This window comes from Phytophthora ramorum, assembly GCF_020800215.1.
Source record: "Phytophthora ramorum isolate Pr-102 chromosome Unknown Phyram_PR-102_s0004, whole genome shotgun sequence".
Lineage (NCBI taxonomy): Eukaryota > Oomycota > Peronosporomycetes > Peronosporales > Peronosporaceae > Phytophthora > Phytophthora ramorum.
Genome location: NW_027150650.1, coordinates 1,445,413 through 1,457,415, shown reverse-complemented (window position 1 = coordinate 1,457,415; position 12,003 = coordinate 1,445,413). Strand labels below are relative to the sequence as shown.

Below are 12,003 nucleotides of genomic sequence, written 5' to 3'. Positions count from 1 at the left end.
CGTTTAAAGTATTTTAACATTTAAAAATGTTTGAAATAGTAACCAATCAGAACATTTTGATTGTCAAGAAGACGGACATGGCGGCAATGCGAGGACGAATGCGCAAGGAAATCGCGATGCTGGAGAGCGACCCGCCCTTCGGTGCGTTGAGGCTGCTCTATCGACGCTGCTTCATCCAACGACCTAATTTGCTATTGAAATACGATCTGCAGGCATCAGCGCATGGCCCAAAGACGACAAAATCGACCAACTCGAAGCTCGTACGGCGTTATTTTAGCTTATTTTGTGATATAGCTTATTTTTATCGGTCGGGTCTGGTGCAGAAATTCTGGGTCCAGACGGATCTCCCTACGAGAAGGGCGTGTTCCAGCTGGAGATCGAGATCCCAGAACGGTAGGTGGACGGACGTGGTGACACTGGCATGGAGGATGGTAATTGAGTATTTGGTGGGCTTCAGGTACCCATTTGAGCCGCCCAAAGTGCGCTTCATCACGCCCATTTACCACCCAAATATCGACGATGGAGGTCGGATCTGCCTCGACACACTCAAGATGCAGCCCAAGGTGGGGGTTAATTCGTGGTGATAGTATGGTGAATAGTCGGTTGATATGAATTGTTGCACTTTTGGTAGGGCTCTTGGCTGCCGTCGGTCAACATCAGCACGCTGCTGACGACTATTCGGTTGCTCATGGCGGAACCTAATGCAGACGACGGTCTGATGCCGGAAATTGTAAGATTATTGCATCTGGAGGATTGGTTCGATAAGGCTTTTGTGGAGGTTTGACTTGATTGTTGCCATCTTGGCATGCAGTCTGACATTTTCAAGCACAACCGAGCACTGTTCAACCAGAAGGCGACGGAGATGACTATGCAACTTGCTCGCGCGACGCCAACCAAGCCACAAGCAGAGGCGACTGCTGCATCGACTGAAGCTGCTCACTTGGAAACGGAAGAAATAGACACTCTGACTCAAGACACGGTGGAGGCGGAAGTTCCGTCACAACGCAAAGAATCCGTATCGTCGGATGACTCCTTTAGCGATGGTAATTCATCCAGCGAAGGTGAGGGTGTCGACTCTGGAAAGGAAGTGGACCAAGCTACTGAAGAAGAGGCGGAAACCCCGCCTACCAAGCGAAGACGCCAGGAGTAAATGAGAGCGTGCTGGTACAGATTTCAGTACTACATGTAGTAGTATTAATTTGTCACGATATTTTATTTCTTAACAACGTCTAGATGAGATACATAATCGAATACGTTGTCATCTTGACAGTCCACACCAGGTGATACTGCTGTTGCTACGAGGTTATCAAATAGACAGTGAGCTGGTTGTTTCTTCGAGGGATCTGCCCATTTTTAATCTACTCGGGGAGACTTCTTGAACGAAGATGTACTGTACCAGCGTGAGCCTACCTTTCTAGACAGTGAGCGGATTGGGTTTTGTCGCGTGTATCTGCGGAGACGCTGTCAAGCTTTCAAGTACGTGCGGGCGTGATTTGACGTGTTTTCCACTCAGACTGTGCCTCTGGACACCATTTCAAACAAGGAGTAAGTACCCATACCAGTGCTCTAACGATCCATGAGTTCACTTCATACCTTGCCCACCTGCACGAGGTCAATATTTTCCTTGGGGGTTGGAGTGTAATCAAGCGGTTGTAGGGTGGCTGGGGCCTCTCTTTTCGATTGCTGCAACGCTTTATCGCTCTTCCACTTGACCCCAGTTGTGCTTCCTGCCATTTTGGCAATCGTAACGTAGCTGCGGCTGCCAATAGGTACCAGACTTGCTTCTTCTTCGGCTTCGGTACGTTCGACTTTCCATCAAAATTCGTAGAGACTGAAAGTGCGAGCTAGCCACATGGACACTACCTCTTCGTAGCTACCTTATTCCGTAAGCTTTGTCTTCCCGGTCTTATCGGGATTAGATGACCTGGAGGAATGCAGTCTTTTTGTCTCGAACGCGGATTAGAATAGTTTCGCAATATCGTCAACATCGATTTTGAAGCGTTGACAAACATGTGATGGCTAACAAAAGAATGCTGTTCATCACGTGGATGCCTTTGACGCTAGGAGAGTATTGATTACCGTCAAATGCTATTGTAAATAAGGTCATCATTGTTTTTTCCCTGTAGTTATTGCTCGAAGTTAGCTAAGACCCACATTTCATGGACGGACTAACTTTGGTTCTACTGTAATCACATAAATGTAGTCAAAACGTATGCGCCAGCACAGGGATCCGTGATTTTAGTCTTCTTTTGAAGTGTTGTAGTAATACACATACCGCAATGCTGAAGAGAGAATTGCACGTTGTAGAAGCCCAGCATATTACCGTTACTCGATTCTGCACCCGACTGACTTGTCTTTCTAGAACAAATGATAGTTGTCTGGAGGCCGAAAAGCACATTTTGTGCCATAGCACCACGTTCAAAATAAATAGTGAAAGTCGCTGAAACCCAACGTACAGCAGCAAGTTGAGCAGGGTCTTGCGCAACTGAGAGTGATCCATGATATCCATTTGTTCGTAAGAAATGTGGTTGAGAAGATGTTACCTCAAGAACAAGTATGCTGCTATACACCCAAATTAATGATATAATCCAAAAAGCGATAGTGAGGTTTGAGCTCACCGAAAGCAAGCGGAATCACCACTTCTGCATCGTTTAGCAAGACCACGAACTCCGCGGAGCTCATCCACATACTGAGACTCACTGCTTCGGCTGAGTACTGAGTAATGACTTCTTGCGTGGCACGTTGCGTTTATTTTCAGCCAGAGCAGGAAGAATTGTGATCGCTGCCGGGGCGCGTCGAGTTCTAGGCTTTGTCAGGATAGCCATATGATGGCTTGGCATCTTCAAGATGGAACTAGAAACTGGCAACAACATTTCTGCTAAATTTGTGTGAGAGCTTGTGTGCCTGTTGAAGATATCCTGTGCTTTGTGATCAACTCACTCAAAGTCGTGGCGTGCAAAGAAATTTTTGTTATTGCATACCCGACCTACTCTTACGTCTTCTCTACGATACCTTTGATTGGAATATCTTTGTTTGCCCAAATGTCAAGCTAGTTCTGCGCGATGTCATGGCCCACACGGTGGTGCACCTAAATGATGAGATCCTGGAAAGCGTCACCTTGGGTGTGGAGGGTTTTAGCACACGTTTGTGGTATCAATTCAAAGAGCTTTCGTTTTAATGGCGGCGGATGCGTTGCAGGTGAGCTCATCATTGTTCGAGGTTGGAATTGTTGTACGATGCCTAAAATCTCTAAGAATACGTATCTGCACTAATGTGCCAACAGCGGAAGTAGACCGGCGTACAGGATCTGAGTTTGCAATTGCGGGGCAGGATGACAAGCAGAAGCCAAGCCGGCGATACGGTAATACTGCTGAAAGGCAGCGGAAATCCAATAACGAGTACATCACGCATGCCATACAAATAGCGATCTGATCAATGCATTCCCACTACAACATGCTGAACTGGACGCAAATCATGGCGGTGGCGATCCTAAACGAGACTACTGCACGAAGAAGAGTTGATTAGTGTAAAACCCTCAGTAATTGGACCCAAAGGTATTTGTATGTGTGACGAGTCAATGGGCGGTTGGATCAAGTGTGTGGGGGAGAATTTCTACTTGTGTTACATAATAGCTCCACTGTAATACTGTCAAGTATATTATTGCATAGAGTCCGATAATATTTGTAGGCTGTGCCCATTGTCTGGCAGCCAGTGTCGCTTGGATCAAGTTTACTATTGCTTGTTCAAAAATGAACTGAGGACGTATCACTGAATACTTCAATGATAGATTGTGTTTTCGCTGTCGGTATATGTGACGATGCCTCCTCATTGTTATACGCAAATACTTCGAAGTATTGAGCGCACTGTACAACATCAACGTGATATTGAGCCAGAGTCTTTGATATTTATCATCAAATGTCTTTAGAGTTACACGGGACATTACACAGTGTGAAGGCGAAGTCGGGGATGGGGATGAAAACAATTACAGTGCTCATTTATATTCTGTAACTTATCTCTGAACATAACTTGACAATTGTCGTGTCACTCGCTTTGATTTCGCTGAAGCCACGCAAAAGTGACAGCAAAGTTAAATCCTAAAATGCATCAAATTGTGAAATACGTGTCAGTATTGTTTACGAGAAAACTCTCAAACGAAACACTTACCGAAGTGTTGTAGTGCGGTCTGCACGTTGTAGAAAACCCACAAGATAAGTTTGTTCTGAACAGGGCTGCACTGCCTCTCTAAAACAAAAGACAATTGCCGAAAGCCGGAAATACCCATTTTCTGCCACAATACCATATTCAGCACGATCAAGGATGCCAGTTGCAATCCTGAATATAGCAGCACATTGGAAAGGGTATTCCAAAGTTGTGTGTCATCCATCCCATTGATCTGCTTGTAGTATACTCGGTTGGGTAAATGATACATCATAAACAGGTATGCTGCTATTAATCCACAGCAAGCACATACGACACGTGTGAGTGAGATACATGTTACACAACAATTTTACGAATTTGACTCACAAAATATCAAGGGGATGATAACCTCCACGTAGTTCAGCAAGACAACAAATTCCGTGATATACAGCACTCTTTTCAGCTCCAGTACGTACTGGAGATCGAAGCTGTGACCCACAGCAGTTGCCACATCACCACTATACGTCGGTCCAAATCCTTCCACACCAGCAAGAACTGGGGTCGTGGAGCTAATTGAAAACTTTTGTCGCTTTCCACTGCTTTCATGTGGATTTGGAATGAATGGTTGGACAACTGCTGAAAGCTTGAGGATCGATTTTGTAAGTGGTGACGTAGGTACAGGAGACGCTTTGTGAGAATTCGTCTGCCGAGAAAATGTGCCTTGTGCAAGATTGAACTCTGAATTTGCTCGACGATTTAGTCTTTCTGTTTCTGTCAATACCGTTGTCCGTTTCCTCAAAGCCTTCATGCGTTTTATGATTATCCCAATATCATACAGTGATGCACTCATCTGAAGTGCATCCACAACCATCAGCACGATAGTCATTTGAACTGACGGTGTGTTCTGCATACAGTAAGACACGAAAAGTGCACTCACTACTTCCACGTTGAGGATGACTCCCTCAGGGACTTCATCACTCAGGTATCCGACGGTCCTTGCCATGGCATTGCGAAATACAAGTTTGAGGACAGGCAGCAGCAGTGCAAAATAGGTTTTGCCTCTGTCCGGGACTGCAGTGAAGACGTAAAAGAAAGTAGGGTAGACGACGACGAGAATTTCTTGGCAAATCATCACTTTTAATGACGTGGCAACCAATGGCCACGCAACCGAATCAGTGCGAGATTTAATCATCCACGAAACCATTGGTAACATAAAGAGTGACAGCCAAAGTTACGATACTGAAGGGCAACGGGAAGCCGATCACAAGTATTAGCCCATACATTACAGCCACAGTAATTGCAGCCACGACAGCGCCGTAGATTGCAATTTTCACGTTAGAAAGCGGTAGTTGCGGCACAATATGCTTGAACTGGTTGTACGTCGTGGTATTGGCAAGCCAAAATGACAAGAATGCTCGAACGAAAAATAACTGCTGCGAGTCGATACCCTCCGCAATTGGGCGCATTGGCATCATGTCGACTATCGCAGTTATCGCTAGACAAGGCAGGGGTGTTCCAAATTGAGCGAGTAATACGCGCAGGGTGCCAGCTTCTTTGGAGTACGTAAAGAGGTGTCGGACTCGCTGAGTAGAATACTCACCTTGTAGCTCAACCTGAGCTGTCTTCCAGAGAGTAAGAAACTTTGATTTCATAAACGCCATCATGTCCAGCTAGAGAGCTGCTGTTGTGGTTGAACAGTCCTTCGAAGAAGTGTTATTCTTAAACACGATCCGTGGTTTTTTATAAAAACAATGTCAAGAGAGAAGTTTACCTAACACAATGCAAGATGATGTCTCCGAATCCTTACACAGGTATATATCCCTTGACTACCAGCACTAATTTGGTAAGTCATTCAGATGCACGAGCGTCAATCAGTTAGCTAATTAGTTATGCTGCTACATCCTACTGGTGCAAACACGATTTACCCATCCTGCTTTGCCATTATTGAAAATTAAGACAGGGCTTGGCGGCTGTAGCTCCTAATAGAATAGTTCTTGTCGGATTCATAAACACTGGACGTGATGTTATGTGCCTTACGACGATTGTGCACCTAACGGTCTACCAGCGCGAAAGGTACGAAACAACTTATCCCAAAGGGAAAACCGCTTCGCGAAGTTCCAGCGCGGGTGAGTGTGGTGCAAGTCGTGGTCGTGCACACGCAGACAAATACTTGTGATGTTGTTCAGCAGCGGCATTTGCGGGAATGAAAATCCTTTGATCTCCAAGCCGGAGTGGCCGGCCACCTCCACGTACGTCTTGTAGGCGAACAGCAAGTGCAGCTGGAGGTCCGAGAACGAAACACCCAGGCTCCATGCCAAACAGAACGGCAGCACGTTGGTCAGACAGAGGTCAACGCCATCTTGCTCGTACGTCGATAGCGGACACGGGTGCAGGTGTTGGTGGTGGCGCTTGTGCACGTTCTTGTAGAGCCACGTGCTGTAGTGGCACACCCAGTGCATGGCGAAGTGGAAAAAGTCGAAGGTGACCTCGAACAGCAGCGACTTGGGGATGAACGCAGCGAAACTCACGAGGAACGACCTCCAATTCACAGCACCGTGCACTGTCACACCGGTCTGCTGCGCGAACCAGAAGGAAACACACTCTGTCGGGACCACAAGCCACAGTATGCGTCGGTAGATTCTCCTACTTTGCTCCTCCGTGAGCTGCACGCGTTTCTCTCCATTAATCTGCGGCTTCTTGGTCGCGATCCACTCGAACCACTTGATCATCGCGAGAATGCGAACGAAACTCACGCCGTAGACTACGAGCACCGAGGTAGACGTCAACGGAGACTCGGCACCCAAGACAGCGACGTAGCTGCCCATTGCGACGCTACAAATGAACGCATTGATGAACGCGTAGTATTTGCAGCGCCGAGCGGCGAACTGGAGCGTGGAGACGCAAGCGGTGAACGGAGACGACTTCATCCGGTGCTGGACGATGGACCAAACGACAGGCGCACAATCACCGGAGTTCGATCAGGTGTAGGTACACCACGTAGGCCGCGTCACGAAACTGAACTTTGCCTCGGACTCACTTCAACGTGCCCACCTTCGCGTTTTATGGCGTGCCCGCCTGTAGCCCCACCCCGACAAGAACGGCACGGAAGCAGCTCATGCCTCGTGGTTCATTCGCTGGATTCCTGTGACTGGATGTGATTGTGGAACCGAGTTCAGGAATAATGTTCGTGTAGAGACATTGCAGCTTGGCCCTTGCATGCAGTAGTTGGTAGCGCACAAGTAGTTAATTATTGTCGTGAAAGCAAGAACCTGTGTGCCTCGAACGCACCAACAATCGAAAGTATAGACCTGAAAGATATCTTTATTCATTAGTTGTAGCAAATGGCCTTCGTGCTTGTGCACGATCCGCTTTCCTTCGGCGTCGAACAAACTAGAAACAAAGATGCCGAGTTCACTGATCTTAGAGCTGCTCGATATGAGGCTGTTGTCTACGAGCACAGTGGGGTTCTCCTTGGGGAGATGCACTCCACCAAGGTGTACTTCTCAAGTCTTGACGTTGGCCTCATTTACGAACATCACACTAGCACTGCGCGATAAGCATGCCAATAGGTTAGGGACGATCCACAATGCATAAAGCTAGTACAGACGTATGCTTCTGACACCATAGCGCTTGGCATTCGGCAGCTCTGCGATGGCGTCGTTCTGCGGAACCCGTCGGGAACTCAGACGATGATCTATCCACCGTAGTGCGTCTCAGAAGAGTCAGAAGGAAACTGGCAAAGCATAACTCACTGCAACGCCAGAGCATCCTGCAAGCCAACGGGTGAGTGCATGCCCAACACGAGCGACCTGTTACACGCGAGCAATGACACGATGGTGGTGAGCTCCACTACAGCAGCAGTCACGTCGGCCGGAGGCTCGTGTAGCATGTAGTCGGGGCGATGCCCAGATACGCACGTCATGCTGCACCTGCCTCCAGAGCTGCAGCAGATGACCCGTGAGCCTGTCTACTGCAAGCACCAGCAACATGTCAGTTACAGCTCCCTCTCCGCACCAACAGACAGCGAACCTTTACATGCAGCCACTCGACATCGCGGTCCACCAGGCGCCTGTACATGGGCGACAGCTCCACGCCGTGCGCGAACTCAACCCGCGAGCAGCAGGCACAAAGTGTTGTGCGCCAAAGCAGGCCTGGGCTCCTTGGACTTGTTCGGGTCGTACAGCAGCCACGTCCACAAGCGCCTGCTCCTTCAGCTTCGCGCTCTGACAAGGCTCAGCTTTTCAACACTGAATAAGGTGTGGACCACACCTATTTGTGGTTCACCTCTTGCCTAATGATGGCTCAGATATTGGTACATGTAGCTGCTTTGCTGACGCCGCGAGGAGCTGACGGTGGCGCGTGTGCTGGGCCACATCAGTTCTGTGTTGGGCATGGTGCCTCTGCGAACGCGCGTGGTGGACACAGCGGAGACGCCTAAGAATTCGCTGTTCTGAGCGCAATCCGGCGTTCAAGCGACCCCAAAGCAAGACAACGAGGCGCGCAGGATGCTACTGACCCCGCGCTGCCAGTTGCTGGCGCCATGCAGCGCCCAGAAGCTGCAAACAACGCTGGAGACGAGCAGCAGGCAAAGGACGACAAGAAGCGGAGATTCGTCAAGTACTGAAAGGACGTCATCGCCGTGCGGACCGAGCTGCTGTGCAGCACCAGGGACCCACAGCTTCCCAACGCCCAAGCAACGGATGGGGCCGTGGACGAGCTGCTGAATGAGGGACTGCAGGCCACGCTGCTCGAGGAGGTGCACGGCCGCCACTTCTGCCAGCAGCCCAAGCTCGCGGGCGTGGGCACGGTAGAGCACACGGCCCTCGTGGCCTGGTACCTGCAGTTCCTGGAGGAAGAAACACTGCTGAGAGAGCTGCTGCTAACTATAGCGGCCTCGAGAGAGAGGCTCGTGCTGGACGGCACCGTGAAGATGGCCAAGACGATGCACAGCTGGGAAGCCGGTCTTCGCCAGCAGCCCGCTGGCGCACCGTGCTGCTCAGGAAGCGGCGAGAAGCACACGCAAATGGAAGTGCTAGTGGTGCTGAAACTGCTGTATACTGGAGATGCAGTGCGGGAGAACAGAGCGCTGGAACAAGCGACTACGAGCTTCTTCAAGACGGAGGTGTGTGGAGATTCGGATGCAGCGGGAGGTGTGGGTGTGAGACCGGCGCCTATGCCGGGTGTGCTGCTGCTGGCTTGGGAGCTAGAGTGGGGCAGCATGGAAAGCAAGACGAAGCGCTCGACTACTTAGTGTTGCTTCATCTGCGGGACCTTGTGCAGCTCTTGGTGTCGATGTTGCGCCGCCAGCTGCATGTGGAGGCACGCAAGACGCTCGACACGAAGTTACCCCAGAGGCGACAGCGCCTCGATGGATCTAGCGCTTCGGACCTCAAGCTTCACGCAGCAGCCACACTCCATTTACTCGGTGTCATTGAGAAGACGGCGAGCGCTACGACTCGATGGGACGAACTGCACGCGAGGTGGAACTGGTACCAATGACAGTGCGATGTCTTCTTCGTCTGTTGATTTCACTTCGGTGCTGCTGATCGCTTGTCTGGTGACTGGCTTCGAACAAAAAATAGAGGTGGTAACCGATGGCTTGCTCGTATCGCTGGTCATTGCGGCGTTACCGTTGGTGCGTCACTTCAGCAAGATAAGCCATCAATCACTGCGGCCGGAAACGCGAGCGTATGGTGCCACTGGTTCACGATGATGTGGCTGCTGCTGTGCTCTCACAACAAACTTGATTACTTTTGTTTCCTCAGCCTCCTCGTGGACCAAACGAGTTGTCCTCGCCAGTGCGGTATTTTGATGGCCCAACTCGTCGGTCGCCCCACTTCTCCCCGATCTTTTGGATTGGTTCGTTTCGGTGAGCTCCAAGGCAAATGCAGTCTCAAATCCTCCACCACGTTCGCGTCCAGATCTGCGCACTGCCAAACGCAATAACAGAGCCATGTTTGCAGCCACCAGTTGGCAAAAAATGCAGAGCTCGTTCCCACCCATCCATGAAAATCACCACCACGGTAGAACCAAGCATGGTCAGTTGGATGACACAGCCATAATATACCAAAGTCACCTCGCTCCTCCATCAATTGTGTCCAGTTCTGCGGAAACGCTGCAGTAGCAACTGGAAGAGCGCACCAATACCTTGCTGGTTGCTCTCCTCGTCGAGCTCCCGTCGAAAGGTACTTACAGATACAACTATACAATTTCCGAGGTTGATCGCATTTCCTGGTCAATTGACGTAATTCGGCTTGAGCAGAGAGGAGCGCACCCACGTGGCTGAAGGAGGACTGGCGTCTGCTGTTGGTGGACCTGGAGAGCACGTACAAAGTAGGAAGAACAAGCAAAACAATTATTTTACTCGTCACCTTCACATTAACCATTCTTTGACATGCACCACTTTTCCGGGGGATGCATCCTACCTACCGCTGTCGTCTTCAACTCGATGCTGTTGCAAATTGCTCCCGTCCTCATCGCTGGCTAGTCTCCCAATTCTTGGGCTCGTACGCAGTCACATCCGGTGCCTTGCCCAAAATCAAGTCCGCTGCCTCCTCCGCGCGTTCGGGCATGACTGATGCAGAGACCTTCCAGTCCGTGAAAGCGCAGTGTGACTTGGCTCTCCTCTTCGACTATGTACTCATTCTTGGGATCGATGGGAGGGTGGTCTCGAGGGCTCGCACTGCGGAGCTTCAAGGTGCTGTCGCTGGAGCCACGTAACCACTCGTACCCAATCTTGAGCACGTTGCCCGGGTAGCTCTTCGATGCGTTGTACACCGTGACAGGCTCCTTGCCAGCAAAGTCCAATGTGGTCCTGCGTATTATTTCCCGCTGCCGGCAAGTGGTGCACAAGAGGCCCACCAATCTCCTTCAGATGATCCGCGGCGCCAACAGCCGAGAGCAGCAACACTCGCGGCGTGTTGCCAGCTCCGCCCGATAGGACCAGCTCCTTGCGCGGCAAGACCTTCAACACGGCCTTGGACTTGTTGATCTCGTGCTCAATGCCCACCACCTTCGTGCGATCAAAGATCAGTTTGTTTGCCAGCGTGTTCGCCACGACAGTAAGGTTTTCACGGCCCATCACGGGTAAAGGAAAGCGGCAGACATAGTGCCTTGCTTGCTATCGTGGGCCGTCAAGTCATTCCAGCCCATAACTTCCTGCAGGAGACCGTTCGTGTTGGATGTGAGAGGGTAGTCCTGAATGCATGAAGAGAGGCTGGTCTCTCTGCATCTTCCTACTACACGAAGTGGGCCGTCGCCTCCTCGGTAGTCATCACCGCCGAGCTCGTGGCTCAGCGACTTTTTGAAGTGCGGCGAACAGTCCACGAAGCTGCAGCATTCAACACCGTTCGTCTCCCAGTCGCTGTAGTCCTTGGCATGACCGCAGATTGACGACGAGCCGCCGAGCACGGCGTTTGCTCGCGCAAATTAAACCCTCCCATCGACAGCAATCAAACTCGACCTGGATTGATGACCACGAGCGGTCCGTTACTGCTGACGACTCGCGCTCTTTGGCCTTGACCAGCACCTTCGTCCTGGGCCTGAGCATGGCCGTGCGGTGTGGAAGATATGCTACGTCGCGACTAGTCGAAGAGGTAGCCATTACACATACCTGTTGCAACAACTTTAATCGAAGATGTAGCCATTAAAGTGGGACCTGTATTACAATGGGACTGTAATGGCTACAGCTTCGACTAGCTGCAACAGCTATGTGCCAGCAGCAGCAGTAGCGGCAGAAGGGTCCGGCGAAGAAGCGTCTGTTGCTCTTCCTCTTCTTTGCTCTTGAAGAGCCCGCCTCCACCGCTCGCGACTGTCATCAGCAGCTGATCCCATCGTCGTAGAGCGCTGGAGCCCACGCAGAGCCCT

At 50.5% G+C, this 12,003-nt stretch overlaps 5 protein-coding genes across 5 annotated transcripts; 2 read left to right on the top strand and 3 right to left on the bottom strand.

The window, feature by feature from the left end:
• Positions 1-77: 77 nt before the first annotated feature.
• On the top strand, positions 78-1,150 carry KRP23_5074 (Ubiquitin-conjugating enzyme E2 T; the record flags this gene model as incomplete). Its single annotated transcript, XM_067890104.1, has 6 exons — positions 78-141; positions 213-260; positions 324-393; positions 458-563; positions 632-730; positions 812-1,150. 6 exons carry the CDS (start codon positions 78-80, stop codon positions 1,148-1,150), a joined length of 726 nt encoding a protein of 241 aa, XP_067746678.1.
• Positions 1,151-6,170: 5,020 nt separating this feature from the next.
• KRP23_5073 (Fatty acid hydroxylase vlmA) lies at positions 6,171-6,962 on the bottom strand (the record flags this gene model as incomplete). Its single annotated transcript, XM_067890103.1, has 1 exon — positions 6,171-6,962. The coding sequence occupies one exon, from the start codon at positions 6,960-6,962 to the stop codon at positions 6,171-6,173; it is 792 nt and encodes a 263-aa protein (XP_067746677.1).
• Positions 6,963-7,640: 678 nt separating this feature from the next.
• On the bottom strand, positions 7,641-8,214 carry KRP23_5072 (uncharacterized protein; the record flags this gene model as incomplete). Its single annotated transcript, XM_067890102.1, has 5 exons — positions 7,641-7,683; positions 7,760-7,831; positions 7,890-7,946; positions 8,055-8,104; positions 8,167-8,214. The coding sequence occupies 5 exons, from the start codon at positions 8,212-8,214 to the stop codon at positions 7,641-7,643; spliced, it is 270 nt and encodes an 89-aa protein (XP_067746676.1).
• Positions 8,215-8,677: 463 nt separating this feature from the next.
• On the top strand, positions 8,678-9,388 carry KRP23_5071 (uncharacterized protein; the record flags this gene model as incomplete). The annotated part of the gene is made up of 2 exons (XM_067890101.1): positions 8,678-8,754; positions 8,806-9,388. 2 exons carry the CDS (start codon positions 8,678-8,680, stop codon positions 9,386-9,388), a joined length of 660 nt encoding a protein of 219 aa, XP_067746675.1.
• A 1,232-nt stretch (positions 9,389-10,620) lies between these two features.
• On the bottom strand, positions 10,621-11,218 carry KRP23_5070 (Oxygen-dependent choline dehydrogenase; the record flags this gene model as incomplete). The annotated part of the gene is made up of 2 exons (XM_067890100.1): positions 10,621-10,968; positions 11,030-11,218. The coding sequence occupies 2 exons, from the start codon at positions 11,216-11,218 to the stop codon at positions 10,621-10,623; spliced, it is 537 nt and encodes a 178-aa protein (XP_067746674.1).
• Positions 11,219-12,003: the final 785 nt, after the last annotated feature.